The sequence below is a fragment of the Sinocyclocheilus rhinocerous genome, unplaced genomic scaffold, assembly GCF_001515625.1.
Source record: "Sinocyclocheilus rhinocerous isolate Xijiao unplaced genomic scaffold, SAMN03320098_v1.1 scaffold1888, whole genome shotgun sequence".
Taxonomy (NCBI): domain Eukaryota; kingdom Metazoa; phylum Chordata; class Actinopteri; order Cypriniformes; family Cyprinidae; genus Sinocyclocheilus; species Sinocyclocheilus rhinocerous.
Genome location: NW_015646395.1, coordinates 178,800 through 206,054, shown reverse-complemented (window position 1 = coordinate 206,054; position 27,255 = coordinate 178,800). Strand labels below are relative to the sequence as shown.

General features: G+C 37.3%; 2 protein-coding genes across 2 annotated transcripts in view; one reads left to right on the top strand and one right to left on the bottom strand.

Annotated features, from left to right (window-relative positions):
- Positions 1–27,255, top strand: part of LOC107707771 (gastrula zinc finger protein XlCGF57.1-like) — a 132,956-nt gene that overhangs the window by 45,138 nt on the left and 60,563 nt on the right. The window lies entirely within an intron of this gene.
- On the bottom strand, positions 14,681–16,315 carry LOC107707772 (gastrula zinc finger protein XlCGF57.1-like). The gene has a single exon (XM_016511873.1). The coding sequence runs from the start codon at positions 16,312–16,314 to the stop codon at positions 15,172–15,174; it is 1,143 nt and encodes a 380-aa protein (XP_016367359.1). The 5' UTR covers position 16,315; the 3' UTR covers positions 14,681–15,171.

The following is a 27,255-nucleotide window of genomic DNA, read 5'->3' as shown; positions in this document are numbered from 1 at the left end:
AGTTGCTGTGGTAATATAACAACTATAGTAATATAAACAAATTACTTCACTGAATAATGTAGTAAGTTTTCTACAACTATAGGGTATATTATACTACAATACACTATACAGTTTACTGTAGTAAAAACTAAAGTATACTACAGTATTTATTACAGTTTATCAGTTCACTATAGTTAATAATACAGTATGCTGTAGCATTCATTCAAGTTTTGTAAATACTATAATATACACAGTATAATACACTTTACTATAGTATAGTTCAAAAACACTATAGTATTTACTATAAATTGCTATAGTATTTTTTTCATGTGGGAGAGTTTAGCAACTGCAGGATAATTATGCAATATCCAGTATATTATGAAGGGGAATGAATGGAAACATTTGTTCATTTATGCATTTTGACAAGTTAGTGACAATTTACAACCGGCAAATGAAATCCAGTTACGCTGAATCCAATTCAGTGTTTATTTTACAAATATTTTTAATTGAAAGGATCATAATGGCAATAGACTATTCATTCAGATTGAACTATTAAAGTAAACAATAAAAAATAAAATTATATTAAGTCAAGATTAGTAAGGGGTTAATTTGATTAATGTGTGGAGATTTAGTGAATATAATATATGAGTCTATGCATGGTTTCTTGGAGTGTAATTTTTGTGACAAACACTGAAATGGGAAAAGGAGTGTCACACGACACAATCACAGTTTTGTCTTAGTGATAGAAAGTATTTCTATCACTAAGTATGTAAAAGCTTTTGCATTCGGCTCTTTTAATGCTTTGCCTTGAATTTAGACCAACAGGAAAATTTGTTTTAGCTTAATTAAAAAAAAAAAATTGGATTTAAATGACTAACATGTTTGACAAAACCAAAACTCCATATAGTTCTGAGTCGGTGTGCGTTAAGCTTTATCAGCACTGAATCACTTCCCATCATGCTTTGAGTTTGTACAGCTGTTTAATAGAAACTGTGTTTACTTGCATTTTGTGAAAGTGCTGACACAGCAAGACAGAGAGCATTTCTAACTGGCATGATCGGTTGATAATCGGTTGATCGGTTGAAGTTTAAAGGAACATGTTTTTTTCTTTTCTGTTTCTCCAGTTGCTGCTTTATCTGTGTATTTGCCGTGCTGATACACAAAGGTGAGCATCTGAACAAACTACATTTGAAAGATAAATTCATGCAAGACTGTTTACAATCAAATTTTCTGTCATTTCAGTGTGTCTGCAGGTCACAGTAGAAGGTGTTGTCGGCAGTTCTGTTGTCCTGCCGTGTTCTTCAACTGAACATGATCTCAAACTTCAAGACATCAATGTGCATTGGAGACACAATAACAGTGAGATTGTGTATGATATAATCAAGGGTGAAGATGTAGTATGGGGACAAGACCCACGGTACAAGAACAGATCTGAAACTTTCCCTAATGAGTATCTGAGAGGCAACTTCTCCATCAAACTCAACAATCTTCAACACACTGATGCAGGAAAGTTCAGCTGCCTCATCACACCCTCAAATGAACAGGAAACTATACAGCTGAACATCAAGGGTTTGTGAAATTAGCTCTTTTTTATTTTTAAATAAAAAATAGCCTGTATTCCAGCCTGAATGCTGCTGTATAGAGTATAAATGAGTATAGAGTATATCTGTATTACAGTGCAGTAAAGTTGATTTTTCTGAACTTGTTTTATTGCAGAATTAACAGCAGAAAAAGGAAACAAATCTATCGAACAAGCAAACCAAGGATCAGACCAGATTGGTGTTGGCGTAGCATTAACTGTATTAATTTTCATGTCTGTAATGGCCTATTTCATATTTTGCTGAAAAATATTTCAGGCTGCCATATAGAAGGAACAGAGGCAAAATGAAGGTTCACTTTCTCTCATTCTGACTATATTGTGAGTCAAATGTTACATTAAGCTGAATCTGTACAGCCTTCTTTTTTTGGCGTAAAAAAAAAAAAGTGTTCTTGCTTCATGTTGAGTTTGTCATAATAAATAAAGCTTCATTATTTGGTCACTAAAGCTATTAATCTTTTTAATCTCAACAAATTTCCAGGATTGGACAGTTTTCTTCTGAATTCTACAGATTGTTTACTGAACAATGAAAACCTTTTCTTTTTGCAAGTTTTCATAGCAAGTATTATGAAAGCATGTCTTCCCCTGCACTTATTACGTTACTCCCAAACCTAGTATGTCTTCTAAAAAAATACAACATTTATACTTTAGTTTTTAGTGTCTTAATAACATACAGGAAGCCATAATAGATCTCTTGTCTATTTATTTCTAATATTAATACTGTTCTCTGATTTCAGATGAGAGATTTATTTTGGTTTTAGATTTTTATAAAACATTTGATTCTTATGAGCTATTTTTCATGCAACTTATTCCTAGAAATTAATATCCAGATATGAGGAGTAGATGTTTTGACAGCTTTCCTCCTATTATGAAAAGAACAGGAACTCAATCTGTGGTTACATAGAAATTTCCTGTCAAAGGCAGAATTTGCTAAACCTGAGAGACTATTGTCTGACCTATTCTACTACTTCTCTATGTCGATGTTCAGACTTTCAAAGCTATTGACCAGTGTTTTATGTTTTTGTTTTACTGAAAAATAAGACACCGTTCTGTAGGCAGTCTTAATTTCCTCAGATGTTTTCTATTAATAATACATTTAGAATTAATTGGATCAAACAACATAGTTTTACACTGACGCAACAGAGTCTTAAGTATATCTTATCCCATCATTCATCATGTTCAGGAACTCACATGCTCTGAAATCGTGAGATGTTAGGGACTAGCGAACAGTCAGAAATGTATTTTAAAGTGCAAAATATTGAAAATAAAGCTATGTAATAATAATAATAATTCATTACATTTATATAGCGCTTTTCTAGGCACTCAAAAGCGCTTTACATTGTTAGGGGGTATCTCCTCATCCACCACCAGTGTGCAGCATCCACCTGGATGATGCGACGGCAGCCATAGTGCGCCAGAACGCCCACCACACACCAGCTTATTGGTGGAGAGGAGACAGAGGCCAATGGGCAAATTTGGCCAGGATGCCGAGGTCACACCTCTACTCTTTCGAAAGACATCCTGGGATTTTTAATGACCACAGAGAGTCAGGACCTCGGTTTAACGTCTCATTCGAAGGACGAGACGGATGTAAAATACTTTCCTTGCATTACTACAAGTATGCGTCCAACCATGTAATCAAAAGCTCTGCACACATTTGCAATCTCTTCACACCCACTTGAACATTTGGGCCAATTACAAAATAAGACAATGTAAGTACAAGTGGTCAAGCATGAAGACTGCAAGTGCAGGTATTGAAAGAGACTTTGAGTAAAACATCATGTTCTTTACTTAGCAGTTTTCCTCTGCTGCCCTAAAGAGGCTGTTAGTTCTCACTCCCAACTCGCCTCATATGGACGTTTACCACCCATCAAAATAACATTGTGATTTCCATTACAAATCAAAAGTGTTTCAGGATAAAAACATCCACAAACCTTTACTTTAAAAAGGTAAGGTAAATATATATATATTTTTCAGGTAAAATTATTTCGTATACATCAGGTTTAAATAACTGTTTATACATATAATCGCACATGAAATCAGATATTTTCATCTGTTTCCTGTACTGTGGTCACACGTCACTCTGAACTATCATGAATGACCTGCAGAGGGCAGCAGAAGAGCAGCTAGTGTCAAAATATCACTTCAACTGTGAAATGCAATGATCGGCATCCAGTTTATTAATATCACACAAGCAGGAACTGCTGTTAAGTTGAATATACATTCATATTAATATATAATATTGTGTCAGCATCATATACATTTTATACAGTATCCATAAGCATTGATATAAAAAAAAATAAGATTTGTAGCTCTAACATAATTTTACTGATCATATACAGTTTTTTTTTTTTTTACATACACATCTAAAGTTTACCTAACACTCACATACACATGTTGGGTTTCAATGTTTTATGGGGACTTTCCACAGACATAATGATGTTTATACTGTATACTGTACTGTAACTGTATGTTCTAGAGATATTTTTACTGTATCTTATATATATAAACACTAAAAATACTTGCACACTGGTGCATTTACAAATTGATGTTTTATATTAATTTCATTGCTTTAAATTTTATTTATTTTATATTTCAGAATATAATGTTAATTCAGCTCTTCGTTTCGTTTATATATGCGTATATGTGTTGTAATTTCTTAATTTTTGTCAGGAAATCTTATGCATCCACAGAGAGAAAAAAAATAATTTGTGAGAACACACATCATGTAATGTAATTAGGGCTGGCTCGATACAACTTTTTCAGAACCAATCCCGATCCGATACCAGAAATTCTGAGTATCGGCCGATACCAATAACGATCCAATACCAGCGCAGTTTTTTTTTAAATCAGTGTAGAATCTCAATACCTCGATGTGTTGACCTGATCATCACTCTTTTGTGTGTTAAACACAACCTACCACATATAGACAACTTCATTGTAAAGAAAAACAACAAATGAATAAACATATAATCATAATCTATGACAAAAATGCTACTATAAACTAGGGATGGGTCACGATTTTCGAATATTCGATTAGTTGATTTAATTATAGAATATTGAATAGGTTGTGCTATTATTTTCTTTAAAATGTTCCCCATGTTTTCCATGCTGATGCGGTGGTGATGCGTTCATGTAAACAGAGGGTGCCGCTGCCAATAACGCACCTAAAAGCTGCCAAGGACAACTGAAGAACACATTATCTCATGCGCACACTGTAGATTTGCGTAGCATATAACAGTTACAGTAATTTGGGACGATGTCAAATAAGAGTTCTGTGCGGACCACAAGCACCCCCGACTGGGTTAGAGGTGTGGCTGAATCTGTGTTCAGAAAGGCGCGGAAAACAAACAACGTGTTCTACGGAGCCACATATAGGGACATGTTTAGCCGTTTGCTAGCGGTAGCCTGTTACATTACAGTACATAACATTTCACTTACCACATAAACAGAGTAAGGAGAGATGACTGATAGGATGATGGTGAATGATTTGCAGATCCTGAGCACCACTGACAAACATCTAATCTTGTAAAATGTGTGGTAATACTGCAGAGTGCTGCTCCATACGTACGTGTGATCGCGAATCTTTAAAGTGAAAGTAAAAAACAAGCGCGTGTTCATAATAGATTTCAATACCCCGCATATTAATAACGGCTCCCTGATGCCCGCAGTTTATAAACAGTATAATTGCCCAACGATATAATTGTGCCAGAACATATTGAAGTAACGTATATTTTTCCTCCCATCTCGTATCTATTTCCTTTAGGGGTTCCATTTTTTGAAATGGAAATATCTTAGCCTTATGAGCAGTTGATTTATGCTAATCGACGGACTGTTATGTTAATAAGTGCAGCCATTCGGTTATGTATAACATTATATTAATATGTTTCAGCACGTTACAATCATTATATGGCTTGAGTTAAGGAAGCCTATCTTCTAAATTAAACAGTTTATCATACAGATTGAAAGGCTGAATCCCGTCTCTCTCAGTTTATGGGTGTTTGTGCATGCATGGCATGCGGGGGAGGGGTGCGATTTTCAACTAATAATCAAATAATATCCAGCGATTTTCGAATATTATTTTTGTTTGGAATGCCCATCCCTACTATAAACTAGGTTAGTGGATAATACAGTAGGAAAAGTTACTCTAGAAAAATCATGAGTGCACAATAATTTTATAAAATCTAAACATTTCGTGGGGAACAAATAAAAGTGAATAAGTGTAGGGCTAAATCTGGTCAAATGTTAAACATTGCTCTTTGTTGTAAAATACATTCATGAAAAACAAGTAATATATTTATATATTAATTTATATACTATAAAATTAAAAGACATTTCTTTTAAATGTATAGCACAGTAATGAGGCAGCAACATATGATAGAAAAGACAACAAGAAAGGCTATTAATAATCTTTCATTGAGCAAAAGTATTATAACATGAAAGGCTCCTATACGGAGCGGCACAAAGCGCTTATGCGCATCCCGTGCGCAGAATGATGCGCTTGAGTCACAGCACGCAGATCCGCATAGAAAAGTTCACAGCACAAAGGGAAGAGCATTTTAATGCGTAGTGTACATCTGTGCGATAGTTTATTGAGCCTTTTCTTTCAACAGTTTTAAAATTTCAGTTACTGTGCGCATGAAGAACAATTCATAGTGCTCTCTACTCCAGTGTAGTGTAAGAAAAAGTGAAGACGTCGAAGATCTTGATGAAGAATAACTTTTATTACAGAATAGTAGTGACAAAGTACATGTAGTACCTTGGGTTCAACGGAGTCAGACTGAACCCCGAACATCCTAAGCTCTAAAGAGGAGGGAGAATAAGAATATGAAGTTATGGAACCATTTGCATATTCAGCAGAATATGGGCTTGTCCAATGAGAAAGGCCGGAATCCCAAGTGGGAGTTTTGAGATACTGGGGAGTTTTATGACTCTTTGTGTGGAAGCATGGTAATTTGCATATGGAACTTGAATCGAAATTACTTAAGATTCTCAGGACACTAATATATTGCCTATGTACCAACATATAATATACACTCTCGTTTAGATCATCAGAAGACTAATTCATAGATACTAAACATGGTAGGGTTACATATATGTAAGATGACATGAATGAGTGTTTCGATCATAAGCCTGCATAAAACAGTATAAAATCTCAAAGACAACATACACGATGACCTGAAGGGTATGTGTGTTCATTCAAAGAAAGGTTTTCCTATGAATTAATTAGAAAAGAGTCAATTTCTACTGTGCACTGTGTCTCTTCCTTATGAAAAAGGCAGTGATTTTCCCTACTTACATTTCATTAGGTCGTAAATGTATCTGGTGTCAGGGTTGCCATGGTAACCAGGGGGGGGCCTGGTGTCGTTGCAGACATCCTGGCATCCAGTTTATTGGGTGAGGGGACTGTGACGATTTGTTAATCTAATGAATAACTGATTTGTTAAATCAAATGAAAAATTGTGTGTTTGATTGGTCCAGACGCTACAGCTGAATGGAGGATGACAGACAGCCGCAGCAGAGAGAAGAGTTTACGTGAACTTGAATTTAAGGACTTAAATATTCATCTGTAAACAATGGAACCGCTTCAGAACACTTGGAATATAGTGCACGAAAACTTTATGGTGCTTTATAATGTTTTTGTGCCTTTAGTGGTGCTTAACAATAACACAGAATAGTATACGAAGAGTATCTGATTTGGATCGGTCTTGTTTGACCAATACACCGATCCGGTAGGAAACAGCAGTATCGGAGCGATACCGATACTGAGTATCGGATCGGCGCACCCCTAAATGTAATGTCTGTTTCATTCATACTGGTAGCCAGAGGGTGCCCTCACGCAGAAACTCCACAAATGAGACTCACAAAAGTAATGGAACTGATGACGTTCAAGGAAATCCCTTATATGGACAAAGGCAGTAAAATGCAGATAGAGACCTGATGATAGTTTTACCTGATGAAACATCAATACAATAAACATACGATTGCGACAATATATGCTTTATCAGTGTTCTTCAAGCCATCTCAGGTATTTTTATAAAAATAATGTGTTTATAATGCAGTGTAGCCTTTTATCGCTGTATAGAATACTATAAATAGTATAAATTCTGCCTCGTTCTGTTATGTGAAACCATATCAGATCAACAAAAGGATGTTATTTCAAACACTCGACTGATGTTATTAAGTGAATTTGGACTCATTAAATGTTCTCTTTGTTTGTAAATAGGCTCACACACACGCAAAACTGTATAGAACGCGTGCTACTGTGGACATATATATAAATAGCCCTGGACAGAAAAATCTTCTCTGTAACGTTTCAGTTCAGTTGCTTATTATAGTAATGCTTTGTGAATTGAGACATTAGAGGCTTTTTTTCATTAGAGAAAAAAATATTTTTTCTTTATTTGTTAGTGGCCCAACAACCGTCCATGGAGGAAAAAAAAGGTGAAGAAGATTCTTTTTCAGAGGCCAAACTATCTTCAGAGGAGCAAGCTCAGAGACAAATCCAACAACAGACATGGGTTGTCAGAAGCAAAAGGGTTATTTCAAGTCCCAGAAATTAGTTTTCCACCACACCAAAATTTGCAGAGACATGAGAAGATGCAACATGGCATGGAGCAACTTTGTGTAGATCCAAAGAATGCTGTCTGTCACACTGAACGAAATACATGGGTCAAAACTACCAGTCCATGTTATTAAATCACTACTCTCAGGGAAAAAAAGGGGGCGTAGCACCAAATGTCGGGTCACATTCACAGAAATACTGACATGTAATGAAAACATTGAGTAACAACATTAATAACCTAATTGCTCCTTCAACAGCTATGCTACGCATGCTAACATTTCATTTACAAAGCCCACTTGGCAAGTTTTCATGTTGGCAAAGTCACTGATTCGATCTTTGAAGTCCAACTTCTTAGCTAGTTAGCTTTCGATGGACAGAAGTGTTTCTTAAAGGGATAGTTCACCCAAAAATGAAAATTCTGTCATTAATTGCTCACCCTCATGTCGTTCCAAACCCGTAAGACCTCCGTTCATCTTCGGAACACAAATTAAGATATTTTTGATGGAATCTGAGAGCTCTCTGACCCTCCCATAGACAGCAAGGGTCCTTACACGATCAACGTCCAGAAACGTATCAAGGAGATCGGTAAAATAATCCATGTGACAGCAGGGGTTCAACCGTAAGTTTACGAAGCTACGAGAATACTTTTTGTACACAAAGAAAACAAAAACAACGACTTTATTCAACAATTTGTCTCCTCCGCGTCACCCTGGTGCCATTTTGGAGAGTATCCCATGAACGTAAACAGCGTATGCACATGGATTATTTTACGTTTCTGGACCTTGATCGTGGTAATTGCATTGCTGTCTATGGGAGCGTTAGAGAGCTCTCAAAATTCATCAAACATATCTTAATTTGTGTTCCGAAGATGAACGGAGGTCTTACGGGTTTGGAACGACATGAGGGTGAGTAATTAATGACAGAATTTTCATTTTTGGGTGAACTTACCCTTGAAACTCGCGCTAGAATAAAGTCAGGCATACTGTTCTATGACAATGTAAAGTTAAATGTTCTTTGCTCACTTTCTCAATATAATTTATTTGCTGTTTCAAAGACATTGGTAGGTACAGGTAATAAAAAAAAAAATTATTAATTACATCCGTGAACATGGTTCGGACATCTCTGGATGGTGAAAACGACATCTCCCCACGTTTCACTCTCCGTCATAGCGTCATCAAGCTTCGCCTTTGTTATTGTTTTGAAAATTCAACCTCTAGCGGCGAAAACTTGCATATTGTGCCTTTAAGACCTGAAGAGGCTCAGAAAAGGTAAAGAGTTGTGAGAAAATATGATGCGTGTCAGATCCGCGTCATGTTCATGTTCACTAGAAATATTGTTGTCACCGTATCAGTAGTTTCAGTAGTCCGTACCAATACCAGTAAAATATCACGGTTCTCTGTACCATAGCAAAAACTACTGGAACTATTGAACTATTTAGGGGTAAAAAAATGAAAGAAAAACTAATTAATTAAATTAATTAATAGTGCTGATACAAATAATAATAATAATACATAGCAGCGATGAAAGGGCCCTGTGAGCTATACATCAAGTTTTTCGGCTGTGTTCCAGGGGGCGCCGTAGAGCCCCTGTGCCACGCCCGGGTCCCAGCCTCTGCGGCGTCCTAATGGCCGCAGGTTCCAACGCGTGTGCAAATTTTCAAGAGTTTTTGAATATGTTAAGGCCCCCAAAAAGCCCCGGAAGGTTGAAAAAAAAATAAAAAATAAAAAATCCTTAGGGGATCAATAGGGCCCTGCGCCTTTCTGGCTTGGGCCCTAAATAATAAGAAACGGAGCAATTCCAATAGGGTCCTCACACCATCGGTGCTCGGGCCCTAATAATAATACATAATACATTAACACAACATGTAGCCTTACATAAATATATTTCAATTATATAAACATTGCTTTAAGAAGGTTAAGTGAAATGTTGAGAAACTCGTTATATAGAGTCTATTAGTCACAAGTGTTTTTTTTTTTTGTCCCATCTGTTGTTATGGTTATCGTGACAATAATCGTAATTTTGGATTCAGTTCTGGATTTAAACATTTTACACTCTTGTGAAAACTCCCTTTACATTTTGTGGGTTATAATGGAAGAATTCATGAGCGTGCAGAACTCTGAAGCAAAGTGTAAAAAAAAAAAACGTTCTCACTAACTTAGACATGTTTATTGAGCACGTGAATGCAATGGCCAGTCAGATGTGTTTGTGATTGGCTAATCGCAGGGGTGTCCAAACTCAGTCCTGGAGGGCCAGTGTCCTGCAGAGTTTAGCTCCAACTTGCCTCAACACACCTGCCTGGACATTTCTACTGTAGTATGCTTAGGAAGATCTTGATTAGGTTGTTTACCAGACCTGGAAAATACTAAAATCAAATGCCATACTTTTCCAAAATGCGTAGGAACCCTGGGACCTATGGGCACATACATGCAGCAACATTTTGGGAATGTCACCTGCATATAAATGTGGAATTACTTTCAAAGTTGCAATGATTATCATAGTGATCTTATAAGGGATTAACCCTTTTTTTTATATTAAAAGTGTCATCATTTACTTGCCCTTGTGCCATTCAATACTGTATTGCTTTCATAAAACAAGGGAAGCGTTGCAGAATGTTAAGCCATTTAAAAGTGTGAATCACTGTGCACTTTTTTTGTGTGGAAAATATGAGCATCTACTTTAGTGTATCAGAAAAGACAAAATATGTGTTTAAAACACATGGAGTCAAGTTAATAAGATCCGTCTGTAAGTTAAATACATTTAACAAACTTACAATGAAAGTAATATGGATACTGATAAAGTACATTTGAGTACATAAATAAATGGTACTTGAATATTATTTGTGATTTCTGTTTTGTTCCAGATCCTGTCATGAAATGCAAGTCCGATCTTGGAGAGAAGGATGCAGAGTGCTACATTGCAGAGACACTGAAACATGTGCCATCCCAACTGAAAAAAAAAACATGTTAAGATGTTAATTGATAGGAGCAGAAAATACTACAGTCAAAGTTAAAGCTTGCTAAATGTTTCATGTTTGCTCAGACAATGGATTGATTTAATTGATTTTTTTCCCCCACAATCCAAAGCCACAATAAAACCCTGATTGCCATAAGATCTTATGTCACAGGAGTTGCATCTCTTTCTCAAGGCCACAAGATGTTATTAACAGGACTGACTTGAGATTAAAAGCAGTTCCAGGGTTACTGCACATTTTTAGTCCAATTTACTTTGACTTTCCATGTAATACTGTACATTAACTACTGTTGAGTAAACTGTTGAATTGTTGGTGTTTCAAATTTCATTATGACGGGAATAAAAGACATGGATCACAGATTCAGTAATGTATTCTTATTTTTAAGACTTCTGGAGATACTTTGGTCTAGAGCTGCTAGCTCCTCTCTTTTCTCCGCAACACTTTTCGATAGGCATTTGACTTTGACAATAAGGTGAAGTCATGCTTTCTTTCTGCCCTGACTGCCATTTCATCTGCCTCTTTTTGCATTTCAATGCAGTGCATTAATTTTGGTTGTTTTGCATTGACATTTGCAATATCTTGGTGCAGGTCTTTTCCTTTCATTGGCCGTTTGGACTTTTCTTTTCCTTTTCATCCTCCAAGTACTGCATAGATCTCATCCTTGCTCCTTTACAGTGTAGTATGGGACCTCTAAGCAGGACTTCATCCAATGGATGTTCTGCCATTGCATCCTGGACCATGCGCAGTGCTACCAGAGACCTCTCTTTAAGGTTTTCAACAAGCATATCTTGATTGATAAAGTATCCTCGTTTCACTACCCCTTGTCCATGAGACAGTGTGAGCAGATGTTTAATCAAGTCCCACAAAACTGTATATTCTGTTTTGCCACTGACAGCACAATGACATGGCTAAATATTTTTGAATAATTTGTCGTAATGCATAAAAAAATTGCTTTTTATTATTATTTATAAGCCAGAGGGATGAAACAAGAGTCAAATTCAAGAGGAAAACACAAAGGAGACTTTTGCTTGTGAATGAAATTTTTTTTTTTTTTATGTGCAAAATTGAACAACATATTCAAGAGATAAAAATGTTGGGTTTTCGTAATAAAAAAAGAAAAATCCTTAAGGATTAAACTGTGGGTCACATTAATAGGGTTCAAAATATAAGAACTTAAATCAACCAAAATTAAAAATCAAAATGTATTGGTTATACTACAATCACAAAATAAATGGAAAGCTGTATCTTCAACAAGACCACAAGATAAGCAAGTTTAATCAATTTCAAGATATTTACAGATAGATGAATTGAACCGGTCGCTCATATCTTTTAAATGGTTGCGCTTGTTATAATGTCGTAAGTCACATAATAATGTCAACATAGCGGATGATGTCCGGAACGCATTTATACTTCACTCATTCAGCTATATAGTATTCACATATATAGTATGTACTCTTTTAGAGCTTGTTAAGGGTGTACTTATTGAAATTAAGTACCTACTCAAAGAGTATGTGATGGATGGGAACCGGAAGTCACTTGTCAACTCATCTCTTCTATAAATCGACTTATACCTGGGAATAAGGCACATAAGCGCCCCCTAGAGGTGTGTAGCAAAATTACCTCATGAAAAAAAATCAGGAAACAGAGTTAGCAATGTTACAATATCCACAATGCTATGATGCGCTCACAAATGCTGTTCCCTATCGATACTTTACTCGTACTGGCCAGAGCCCACCAGAATGGGCGGGGACATCTGGCCATATAATTGGGCATTCTGACATAGGATCCTCAGATTAATTCGACTGAAGCGATGATGATCATCTCTTTGCTGATCTACGAGACTTGAAGCCACTCGAAGGAAGGAATTCCATGCACGCTGATGACAGCCACTCCGTGTTAATTTCTTGTCTGGGTAAGTCCCACACAGAAGCCGCTCTCACTGAGTTGAAGTGTTCTCATTGTGAGAACACGAGTCTCACCTCTCTGCGTGCTCGGATCGCTTTCTTTTCAGAGAGCGACTCCGCCCTTCGCGCCCTCCTGTTTTATTCTTCCCAGGAGCCTGTGAGGAAAAAACAGTGGGGCAGAGGGACTCGGCGCCCAGCTGCGAGTGAGCTCATGCAGGCTCAAGCCCCGCGTGCCTCACTCTTGCCAAACAGAGATGACTCTCCCATTTTCTTTTCTCACCCAGACCAGTGTCCCTCTGCTAGCACGAGTGACTTGATGACAGCATGTCTCTAGCAGCCTCAGAGGCGGAGGAGTTGTTGGGCTCAACGATCGACACCGCCCCCTTGCCCTCTACGGATCCCAGCGATGCCAAAACAGGGATGGATGCCGAGCTTGCGTCGTAGTCATCTGGACGAATGGTTCCTGCCGGGGCGCCGCTAGGCCCCTCTTCAGCAAGCCTCTCCATTCTTCCTGGAGGTCCATGACGAACTCACAAAATCGTGGCATGCTCCCTACTCAGCTTGCTTCCGTACGTCTGCTTCATCTGCCCTCACCTTTGTCAACGGTGCTGAAGAGAAGGGCTACAAGAAGCTGCCTCCGCTGGATGAATCAGTGGCCGCGCACCTCTGCCCACCCACTGCCATCGGATGGAAGGCTAAGGTCTCACACACATCCAAGCAGTGTAGGATTACTTTAGCCCTCGCTGGACGTGCCTACTCCTCGGCTGGCCAGGCGGCCTCTGGGCTTCACTCTATGGCCGTACTCCAGGTCTTTTCAGGCCAAACTCCTTCGCTGCATGGACGAGTCCAGACCCGACCCCACGGCTTTCAAAGAGCTGTGCGGCATGACAAACCTGGTCCTACGAGCCACAAAGACAACAGTACAGGCCATCGACAGGTCAATGGCCAGTCTAGTGGTGCTGGAGCACCACTTATGGCTAAACCTGACTCAAGATCAAGGAGGCAGACAAGGTTCCCTTCCTCGACTCTTCAGTCTCCCCCACGGGGCTTTTCGGACCTGTTGTCGAGGCCTTTGCAGAGCACTTCACCGCCGTGCAGAAGTCATCCCAGGCGATGCGAAACTTCTTACCCAAGCGCTCAAGCTCTGCAACTGCTTCCAGTCGCCAAGGACCCCCAGGGCGAACAGGACGATTTGGCACCCCCAGTCCGAGCTGTGGGCTCTGCACCTATGGGCTCTCGATGGGAACCTACAAACCTCCCAGAGAGTGTCTTAAATACTATCTCGTGGTCTAGCGGTGTGTCCATAGCAGACATCTGTGCAGCGGCCGGCTGGGCTAATATAGCCAGATGGCCCTGCCCATTCTGTAGGGCTCTGGCGGGCTTCGTGGCCATAGGCTCGTACAGCTCCACTATCTCTCCATTGGTTTGTTTTTTTATTTCACTGTACGAACCAATGGCCGTGCCGTTACTCTGCGTTATTGAAAAAGGCTTCAGTTATCGATAAAAAAGGAGTTTTCCCCCATAAGCGTCTAGCGACGCAGCACTCGTTCCCGTATCTCAGGGAACCGATGTTACGTTAGTAACAGAGTACGTTTTATCACATTTATTTTGTTAATGAAAGGAAAACATGCAGCACATATTTACATATTAATCAAACTTACCAAGCACAATGTTCTCCACCAATCCTCAATTCTAACATGCAAACACAGCGTTTGGTGTGGTTTTGCAGCTATCAGAGAAGAAACGAAAGCTGCTGCTCTCCTTATCTTTTTCCATTGCCTTATTTTGCGTTTATATGTATATTGTGAGAACGTATTTTATAGCATTTGATCAAAAGATCTGAAAAATCCCATGCATTTACCCACCCATTGGCCCTCCCCTTGAAAAAATGGGGACAGAAGTGGCCGAAAGTGGACAAGAGACGGTGATATGGAGTATTTGTGATCTGATCAACCAAAACACATTTTAAACCCAGGTGTAAACAAGGTCTAAATCCGCTGATCAGGTATTTTGAACACGATTGGCTTGTTTCTGCAAGTCTTTCCACAGTGTTAGCACAGTAAAGGCTTCTCTCTGCAATTACATGATTCCTAAGATGTTTCCTGTCTGTGAGACTTTCCACAATTCCACACTGATGACATAAAATACAGTTCTTTCATATGTGAAAACTCATGTGGTACTTAAGGGCTGCTTTATATCTGAAACTCTTTCCACAGTGACCACATGTAAACGGCTTCTCTCCTGTGTGAGTTCTCATGTGCCTGTTAAGGGTTCCTTTTCGGTTAAAACTTCTTCCACATTGTTGGCATGTGAAAGGCTTCTCTCCAGTGTGAGTTCTCATGTGCCTGTTAAGGCTTCCTTTTCGGTTGTAACTTTTTCCACATTGTTGGCATGTGAAAGGCTTCTCTCCAGTGTGAGTTCTCATGTGCCTGTTAAGGCTTCCTTTTCGGTTGTAACTTTTTCCACATTGTTGGCATGTGAAAGGCTTCTTTCCAGTGTGAGTTCTTATGTGGTCTTCAAAGTGTTGTTTGTAATTGAAACTCTTTCCGCACTGAGGACACGTGTAGGGTTGCTCTCCAGAGTGAATTCTCATGTGGTCTTCAAAGTGCCGTTTTTGACGGAAACTCTTTCCACACTCAGAACATGTGTAGGTTTTCTCTCTATGAGTTCTCATATGGACTTTAAGGTTTTCATGTTGATCAAAACTCTTTCCACACTGAGAGCATGTGTAAGCCTGCACTACATTGTGAATTCTCATGTGTCTGTTAAAGCTTCCTTTGTGAGTGAAACTTGTTCCACACTGTTGGCAGATTAAAATTATCTCTCCAGTGTGAACTGTCATGTGGCAATTAAGGTTTCTTTTCTGATTGAAACTTCTTCCACACTGTTGGCATTTGTAAGGCTTCTCTCCAGTGTGAACACTCATGTGGACTCCAAGGTTTCCAAGTTGAGTGAAACTCTTTCCACACTGAGGACACGTGTAAGGCTTCTCTCCATTGTGAATTCTAACGTGTGCTTTAAGAGTTACTTTTTGACTGAAATGCTTTCCACACTGATGGCAGGCATAAGGCTTCTCTCCTGTGTGAACTTTCATGTGTCTTTTAATACCTGCTTTTTGACTGAAACACTTTCCACACTGTTGGCAGGAGAAATAACTACTACTTTCTATCTTTTGAGCCTTTTTTCTTGAGGAAGTCTTTTCAGCCTGTGAGCAACTAAAAGATTTTTCTCCAGTTACACCATGATGATCTTTCTCTTCCATTTCATTCAGTTCTTGACTCTCCTCTTTCAGCACCATCATGTCTAAGGCAAAAAAAGACAAATAAAACATTCAGACATGTAAAGTGTCGAAACCAACATACAACTAGATCCTATGCCCATTAAGCAAATGAGGCGTTACGTGTAATCTGAGAACCCCTTCTCAATAGTGCTAACTTTCTTTCTTTAGGACGTGTCTCAGAAACTATCAAGCTGGCATTTAAACCCTCTATTTAAATAAAGACTGATTTTAATCACCCTTTTACTAAATCTTCTAGAGGTTAAGATGCAAAAAATAAAGAAACAAAGAAACTCAACCATCAAACTAAAAATACATCACACAGTAATTCCATGTAATGATAAAAAAAAAAAAAAAAAAAAACCTTGTCAGGGGAGGAAGCAGCAGATGTTTGTTATAACTTTGAAATGACCCATCACGGTGGTTAAAACATCACTGGCAGGTGGAATATTACAATTCCCAGATTAACCAAACCTGAAAACAATGCATTCACAGAAGCAAGAGAGAACAGCAGAACTAAACAATGATACAAATAGCCAACATATGTAACACCATTTATGTTTAAAGAGGTCCTTTTATGCTTTTTACACTTCAACTTTGTTTAATGTGTAATGTTGCCGTTTGTTACAAAGCAGACAGTCACTCAAAAAAAGTTATTCTCTATTTCAGTAAGCACGGTTTCCAAACTCCCTCAAACGCCTCAGTGGTAGTCCTAAATTTTCTTCGGAAACGTGCACCTCACAATATCCCAAATTTAAACAATTGCCGTCTAAGGCCTGGTTGAGTTGCGTTAGTAGTGTGTTGTCAGCATGACCAAGAGACTCTGCTTCACAGATCTAATATACTGATACACATGTGATTTCTTCCCCAGTTGTTCACATTCACAGACATAACCAACATTACGTGAACTTGTGTTTTTTTCTGTGCTTTTAAACATAACCCTGTGTGTATCTGACATTTGACGTGTAAGCAGGGCAGGACTTAGGGGGACGGGGGCCCCTGGGCTTGAGGTTATGTTTGGGCCCTATACCTACACTACAAATGCCCTCAAATAGAACATCATTATGGAGTAACACAAAATGCACAAACATATGCTTTGAGGTTCATAAATACAAAGTTACTCTGTAAGTTGTTGTTTATTGTACATTTGCGATCGTGCAGATATTCTTTATATATATATATATATATATAAAAAAAAAACAGGACTCTTGTTTGTGTGATAGCTATGCCTATGATATAGGACTTAGCCTATGTTATAAAAACAGACACTCAATAAATTGCTATTTTTCATTTAAAATCATTTTGATGACATTTCTTCCCCACTTCAGAAACGGCTAAACAGAATGCATGAGGTCTTCGGATGCATGTTTAAAACGTTTTTTAACTTGTTTGGGGTCATTTATATATGCATACACAGGGCAGGACTTAGGGGGGCGGGGGCCCTTGGGCTTGAGGTTACGTTTGGGCCCTATTCCTACACAATGAATGCCCTCAAATAGAACATCATTATGGAGTAACACAAAATACACAAACATATGCTTTGAGGTTCATAAATACTACAATTAATATGCAACATGTCTAGGCTATAGTCAAAGTTTAAATGTAATATTAAATATTAAAATATAATAAACAGGATGTGTTCTCTCAGCTGAGAGATCAAAACCCTGAAATAACTTTGAGCAAAAAAAACAAAAAAAAGCCAGAGATGTTGGCTTATTAGTATTATAAAAGTTATGTCAGGTTCTTATTTAATCAAATTCAATCGAATAAAAAGACATGCTGGCTATTAACAATCAACTGAAATCACTATCAAATAAATTGCTATTTTTCATTTAAAATCATTTTGATGACATTTCTTCCCCACTATGTGTAATGGCAGTAAGACGAGAGAGAGCGCTCAAAACTCATCAGATGATCGCATAATTTAGTGGAATATTAATATAGTAATATAGAATCATCCTCTGTAAAGAAATGGTGTGAACATTTGAGAATTTATCATTATCTTTCTAAATGTGCGCTCTTCTTTAGGGCTAAAGGCTTAATGGAGCGGTTTAAAGTAGCCATGTGATAAACCAATCGGTGCAGACGCGATTCAATACGTGTGTCCTTCTTCTATGTGAAATAATCATAAATACTAGTTTATGCTGTTTGATTGTGGCCTCGAAGGGTCGTAGTTGTAAGCTGTAAACCCGGCTGGCCCGTTCAGATCTTGCATGAGCAGTGGAAATGCGGCTAATAATTTCTAAATTCTGACTGGCATATAACGAACAAATCAAACAAACGTAAACGGGCAGGCGGGGCCCATGGGCTACAGCCCACTCAAGCCCAATGGTAAGTCCGGCCATGCGCGTAAGAGAACTTGGTTTAATACTCAAGTGATGTGCCGTTTGATAGTCGGCTTTCTGTGCTTCCACTTCATGTGTGTGCGGTTAGAAAACCATGTATCAGGAGTTTAAACTGACAAGGCTTTAAAACACATGTAGATGTTTTGTTTGTTGTTGTAAAGACACAGCCCTCTTCTGGAAAAGGCAGAAACTGCTTATTAAAGTTATTAAAGTGATTGTGGCTACACCTCTCTTCTAACGCGATTAAAATAAGATCTGATTAACGTGAATCTTATCATTAGTCTTCTCCACTAGATGTCACCCTTATTTACCTTGCGCGATGTTACAACAGAAAGCCTGACATACGAAACTTACTAGAGAAGCGTGAAGTGGGACATAATATACCTCTGTAAATAAATACAATTTAAATTCACGTCTCGCACATTTAAATGCCCTTTGTCTGGAACATAGGAGCTCCCTTCAAACTGGAATCATGGCGGAATATCCGGTAATGTCCACTTCGCAGGGCACTTACAGTCAAATATAACAAACGTTTGAAGCAATAAGAGAAACATACAAAATGTGCAGAGCAGGGGTACACGAGGACTGGCATTGAGAACCGCTGTCCTAAGACACGAAACGATCGGTTTGTGCCAGAATCCGAACAGTATTTATATCATTTTTTACCTCTAATACACCACTATGTCCAACTGTCTTTGGGCGCGCGCACGGCATCCGGTGCGTGAGGTGTGTACGCGCTCTGGCGTAGTTTACGCAAGTGCCGGAAGTGATCTATATACGCGTATACGTTACTCATTGTTTACACAGTGCACAGTCATTGTAGGTACGACGGCTAATCAACAGTTGGAGTTAAAAATCATCATGTGTTCTACTGAAGAAACAAAGTCACCTACATCTTGGATGCCCTGGGGGTAAGCCGATAAACATCAACTTTTCATATTTGGGTGAACTATCCCTTTAAGACAAAGCGGAATACTCTGTCAACTGGTCGCTCCCGCTTCACAACGAGCAGGACTCACGCTAACGCAAATTACCATCACCGTCAGTGTTTTTTTGTTTTCAGCAAATCTGTTTTGGTGAATGCAAACAACATGATTATTTTTCACGACTCCAACATCCAGCCGCGCAAGAAAACATGTAGGCTAATCTACCTGAGGGAAGACGTGATCAATAAGGGAAGTCGTCTTTCACTATTGTAATGTTAAATAGAGAAAAACATTTTACTTTTAGGTATTGATTTATTGACTTTTCAGCATCATTACAGGTACCCAAGGACGTTTGTTATTAGGGGACACTGAATTATTTTGCTGTTACAATAAAATGTCAATACCAATTTGCTTCATATAAAATACAAAAATTAAAAAAAGAAAGAAATTAATAAAATACATCATTAAAATACACAAAGTTATTTTAAAGTAACTTCTAATGTATTCTTAACCTTGGACCTTATCCTTGAAACACAAAATTACAAATAAAAGTGTCAAACACCAAAAGCAGCCCATATTAAATCTAATATGTTCTCTTTAATTGAAATATATATATATACACATAGTGACAGCACACGTTTGAACAAAATAAATATGATTTCACACAAAAAGTGCTAAAAAAAAAAACAGAATAAGCATGTCTAGTGTGTTTTAACAAGAATTGGAATACATCAGAAAAGAAAATGAAGAATCAAAAATGTGTATAGAAGATTTATCCATTTAAACTTGTTTTTAATTATTCAGTTTGGGTGAAAGTATGGTTTAATATGAAAAAAAAAAAAAACATTAAAAACAACACATTCTGTTTAAAAGTATGACTGAAAGAACATGATCGGAGCTGTTTTTGTTGTTTACCATTTACATGAAAGTTTAACGTGAGAAAAACAAATTTATAGTTGTCTTTGTAAAGAAATATATAGTTTTGGAGCCGCTGCTGTGACGCTGTACAAACACTTCCAGTATGAATACTCCCGCGAGTGTGCAGCTGCAATGACACTGTAGTTACGCTGACGTAAAGCTCAAGCTTGCGGCGTGAAACAGGCGTAACATACAACGAGGATGTCAAATTTGAGCATTTGTACATGGAATGTTGATGGTATTCATATACCTGTTAAGAGGCGGAAGGTTTTGATCTAAAAAAGGAAGGGACATGTATTGATTTACTTCAGGAGACCCATTTAAATGATCAGGAACATCCTAAACTGTTTTTTTCTCATCCTTTACTTCAAGGAGTAGAGGGAGTAACCATTTTTATGAAGAAAATGTTGATATGTCTATAGATGTTATTTAAGACACATGATGGCGCTATTTAATCATGAAGGCGATTTTGCATGGGGAAGAAGTTGCTTCTGGAAAACACTCTCTGCGAAATAGGGCAGACTAAAGTCGTTCATTTAAGCAATTAGTCAACTAATTGCATGTTTATATGAATATATTCACTTAAATATATATTTGGGGGACCTTTAATGTATATTCTATTCTGCGCTCAAGCGCACACATAAAGCTTGCTGCAAAGCACCGGAAAAAATAATGACTATGAATGTGTTAGACACGAAACGATCGGTTTGCCGAACAGTACGAACAGTATTTATATCATTTTTTACCTCTAATACACCACTATGTCCAACTGTCTTTGGGGGCATCCGGTTCTGGCGTAGTTTACGCAAGTGCCGGAAGTGATCTATATACGCGTATACGTTACTCATTGTTTACACAGTGCACAGTCATTGTAGGTACGACGGCTAATCAACAGTTGGAGTTAAAAATCATCATGTGTTCTACTGAAGAAACAAAGTCACCTACATCTTGGATGCCCTGGGGGTAAGCCGATAAACATCAACTTTTCATATTTGGGTGAACTATCCCTTTAAGACAAAGCGGAATACTCTGTCAACTGGTCGCTCCCGCTTCACAACGAGCAGGACTCACGCTAACGCAAATTACCATCACCGTCAGTGTTTTTTTGTTTTCAGCAAATCTGTTTTGGTGAATGCAAACAACATGATTATTTTTCACGACTCCAACATCCAGCCGCGCAAGAAAACATGTAGGCTAATCTACCTGAGGGAAGACGTGATCAATAAGGGAAGTCGTCTTTCACTATTGTAATGTTAAATAGAGAAAAACATTTTACTTTTAGGTATTGATTTATTGACTTTTCAGCATCATTACAGGTACCCAAGGACGTTTGTTATTAGGGGACACTGAATTATTTTGCTGTTACAATAAAATGTCAATACCAATTTGCTTCATATAAAATACAAAAATTAAAAAAAGAAAGAAATTAATAAAATACATCATTAAAATACACAAAGTTATTTTAAAGTAACTTCTAATGTATTCTTAACCTTGGACCTTATCCTTGAAACACAAAATTACAAATAAAAGTGTCAAACACCAAAAGCAGCCCATATTAAATCTAATATGTTCTCTTTAATTGAAATATATATATATACACATAGTGACAGCACACGTTTGAACAAAATAAATATGATTTCACACAAAAAGTGCTAAAAAAAAAAACAGAATAAGCATGTCTAGTGTGTTTTAACAAGAATTGGAATACATCAGAAAAGAAAATGAAGAATCAAAAATGTGTATAGAAGATTTATCCATTTAAACTTGTTTTTAATTATTCAGTTTGGGTGAAAGTATGGTTTAATATGAAAAAAAAAAAAAACATTAAAAACAACACATTCTGTTTAAAAGTATGACTGAAAGAACATGATCGGAGCTGTTTTTGTTGTTTACCATTTACATGAAAGTTTAACGTGAGAAAAACAAATTTATAGTTGTCTTTGTAAAGAAATATATAGTTTTGGAGCCGCTGCTGTGACGCTGTACAAACACTTCCAGTATGAATACTCCCGCGAGTGTGCAGCTGCAATGACACTGTAGTTACGCTGACGTAAAGCTCAAGCTTGCGGCGTGAAACAGGCGTAACATACAACGAGGATGTCAAATTTGAGCATTTGTACATGGAATGTTGATGGTATTCATATACCTGTTAAGAGGCGGAAGGTTTTGATCTAAAAAAGGAAGGGACATGTATTGATTTACTTCAGGAGACCCATTTAAATGATCAGGAACATCCTAAACTGTTTTTTTCTCATCCTTTACTTCAAGGAGTAGAGGGAGTAACCATTTTTATGAAGAAAATGTTGATATGTCTATAGATGTTATTTAAGACACATGATGGCGCTATTTTGCATGGGGAAGAAGTTGCTTCTGGAAAACACTCTCTGCGAAATAGGGCAGACTAAAGTCGTTCATTTAAGCAATCAACTAATTAAACAACACATTCTGTTTAAAAGTATGACTGAAAGAACATGATCGGAGCTGTTTTTGTTGTTTACCATTTACATGAAAGTTTAACGTGAGAAAAACAAATTTATAGTTGTCTTTGTAAAGAAATATATAGTTTTGGAGCCGCTGCTGTGACGCTGTACAAACACTTCCAGTATGAATACTCCCGCGAGTGTGCAGCTGCAATGACACTGTAGTTACGCTGACGTAAAGCTCAAGCTTGCGGCGTGAAACAGGCGTAACATACAACGAGGATGTCAAATTTGAGCATTTGTACATGGAATGTTGATGGTATTCATATACCTGTTAAGAGGCGGAAGGTTTTGATCTAAAAAAGGAAGGGACATGTATTGATTTACTTCAGGAGACCCATTTAAATGATCAGGAACATCCTAAACTGTTTTTTTCTCATCCTTTACTTCAAGGAGTAGAGGAGTAACCATTTTTATGAAGAAAATGTTGATATGTCTATAGATGTTATTTAAGACACATGATGGCGCTATTTAATCATGAAGGCGATTTTGCATGGGGAAGAAGTTGCTTCTGGAAAACACTCTCTGCGAAATAGGGCAGACTAAAGTCGTTCATTTAAGCAATTAGTCAACTAATTGCATGTTTATATGAATATATTCACTTAAATATATATTTGGGGGACCTTTAATGTATATTCTATTCTGCGCTCAAGCGCACACATAAAGCTTGCTGCAAAGCACCGGAAAAAATAATGACTATGAATGTGTTGTAAAAACAGAAAGGAGATATTTAAAAATTTTTTTTTTTTTTTTAAATAGTGTTTTCTGAGTCAGTGTCGGCAGAAAAGGTGAAGTTGAGAGAAAAGCACCTTTAATACAGATAAACCATAATGGTGAATGATACACTGCAATTACCTCAAGGACCAATCTGTTCTTAGCAATCTGTCCATCATTGACACTGACCTTTTATTTCTGCGACTAACCGATTAATTACATTTTACAATAACATGTTACTCAATCCTAGCAGTGGGCATTTACAATGAAGAATTAAATGAGACACGACTCTTTAAATGCAGTGTTTAAATCAGAGCACTAAAATAAGTGTAGAAAACGGCCTGGGGAAAAAATCCGCTTAACTCCGCTAAAGGATTTGAAGCTGAAATCCTTTAAAAAATAAAAGGGAGAAAGATGCACAGACAAGTGTACAAAAACACATGGCAATGGCAAATAAATATGTAAAGCATATGTAAAGGACAAAATAGTTCAGCTTTGAGAATGAAAACCAACCTGTTTGTTCCTCAGTATCTTCATGTTTGACTCCAAATTCTTCTTCACTCTCCTCTTTAATAAATGCCATCTTTGTTTGTTCTTCAGTATCTTCATGTTTAACTCTGAATGCTTCTTCAATCCTCATGTCTTCACTCTCCTCTTTAATAAACGCCATCTTTATAATAGTGTGTCACATGGATCTCAGCTGCTTCAGCAGGAGTTTTTCTGTGTTTGGACACTTTGTCCTGTTTAAGACCAGAATAATTAGCAGAAAGAAAAATAAATGCAAACTAAATCTCTGGGTGCGTCTCAATCAGCTCCCTAGTTCAGTAGCCAGCGCACTGGTAAAGGAGTCAGTCAGAGAGATAGTTAATGGACTTAAAGGACAACTGCTGGCGCAAGCTAGATTCAAGTGATTATTACGTTTTGAATATGGATATTTTTCTTACAAAAACGCATCGATTCGCTACAGGAGGCCTTTGTTCACCCCCCGGAGCTGTGTGAGACACTTTTTTTTTTGTGGAAGGGTGCTTTTTATTTCACGTCATTTGAACCGAAGGAATGCAACACCCGCTGAGTACAACGATAGAGCTTGAAAGATCAAAGACAATTTTTAATATAACTCCGACTGGATTCGTCTGAAAGAAGAAAGTCATATACACCTAGGATGACTTGAGGGTGAGTAATTTATGGGCTAAATATCATTTTTGGGTGAACTAACCCTTTAAATGACCTGGTTAGCTAAAAACACTAATAATGATAATAAACATGACTAAAATAACAAAAATTAACACTTACTATTTAGTTTCGATTAATATTAGGTATTTAATGATTAGTATATTACACACTTTAAATTATATAGTTTGTAAAAGTTGTCATTAAACATGTTTGTGTTTGTTGTTTTGAGCAGATGTCATTCAGCGCGCGGGGATACGAGCGATTCAAAACAGTGAATCTTTTTCTGAAGCATTTGATTCAACTGACTCGGAGTTTCGAAAAGCTCCGTTTCTCTCATCACTACTCGCCAGTGACTGAATTCGTGGTTAGGATGAACTGATTCACTACATAGGCAGCGAAATGAGACGCACCGTTTCTGTTACTAATGTGTGAATGCGGTTTATTTACACAAAATAACATCCATTAATGTTAGATAACATACTATTAAATAATTTACTTTACATAGCTTGTAAAAAACTATCAACTTTACTGAATGGTTCGCATTTATTTAAACACTTTAAATTATTAAAAACACAAACCTTTTTTCAGCTGTTTGTTCCTCAGTATCTTCATGTTTGACTCTGAATGTTTCTTCAATCCTCATGTCTTCACTCTCCTCTTTAATAAACGCCATCTTTATAATAGTGTGTCACATGGATCTCAGCTGCTTCAGCAGGAGTTTTTCTGTGTTTGGACACTTTGTCCTGTTTAAGACCAGAATAATTAGCAGAAAGAAAAATAAATGCAAACTAAATCTCTGGGTGCGTCTCAATCAGCTCCCTAGTTCAGTAGCCAGCGCACTGGTAAAGGAGTCAGTCAGAGAGATAGTTATTTCGAAAAGCTCCGTTTCTCTCATCACTACTCGCCAGTGACTGAATTCGTGGTTAGGATGAACTGATTCACTACATAGGGAGCGAAATGAGACGCACCGTTTCTGTTACTAATGTGTAAATGCGCTTTATTTACACAAAATAACATTCATTAATGTTAGATAAGGTATTACAATGTTACATTCAATAATAGTTAATTAACTTTACATCGCTTGTAAAAAAAACTATAAAGTATACTGAACGCGTTGTATCGATTTAAACGCTTTAGATGGTTAAAAACGCAAACCTTTTTTCAGCTGAAACTCAGACGCAGGAGCGCGGCGCAGCCTCATGACGTCACACCACCAGACCAAAATAAAAGTCCCGTTCACGCGCTGCCAGGCAAAACATGCATCTTTTGATATGGAAGCTGACTAAACAAAAAAAAAACAAATAAATGAGTATTTATACTTTTATTTCCTTTTTGACATGAATTAATTTATACATTCTTTTATTTCCACGTTTATTCATTTTCACATTTGTTTATTTACTCAAATATTTCTGTCAGCATTTATTTACACAATTATTTATTTCCACATGTATTTATTTATTATTCATGTATTTTTGTCAAGATTTGTATGTAATATTATGTTATAATAATAATATACTAATGGTTTATTATTTTTTTTCATTTCCTGGAGAAGCCTAATATGGGCATTTATGTAACTGTTGCATAGGTATTGTATTTATAATATTATATGATGTCTTATAGTATTAACCCAGTAATACTGTGAGTGTTAGGCTGGAGAACATGATGACCCCGTAAATATGAACACAAGATTAAATGTAACATAAAACAAATGATTATTTGTCGTTAAAAGCCTTATTAATGGTAAAACATTTATGGGTCTCCTTGTTCGCTTGGGCAGCCATGTTGCTGCTGTAGCAATAAGGAGATTCAACCAACTCCAAGTTGAAACTTGAAGTCTGAGTTGACTTACCCTGAGTTGGGAAACTCTTGAGTTTTCGGGTTCAGAACAGCTGAATTGAGTTTTCGGGTTCAGAACAGTTAAATTGTGTTAGTTCAGTCGACTCTGTTTAATGGTATCCCACAGGCAAAAAAAAAAAAAAAAACCTGCTAAACAGTATAAAAACATAATTCAATCAGTTAATGCTTTAAGCATAACAGGTTCATGAGTGTAGGCTACATGACTTTACAAACATTTGACATATTAAACAGATATGATATATAATGTGTCTATTTCAACGTGCAGCAGCTTTTCCCACATAGTCTAATGCTCTTTTCACATAATTAAATGTTCTCTAATCCAAACTGTTGCATTTCTTAATTAGAGTAATGAAATTAACATTTGACTTCTACTCAGCCAACAGCAAGAAGGCTCACAAAATAATGAAGAGGAGATGGCCACAATACCAAGTATTGGAAGAATATTAAAATCCAACAGGAAAAGGAATAACTGTTGCTTTTGTATTTATAGGAAATAAAGATGAGCAAATAAATTTAACAGCTGTGGTGGTGGTTACGGCATATTTCTCC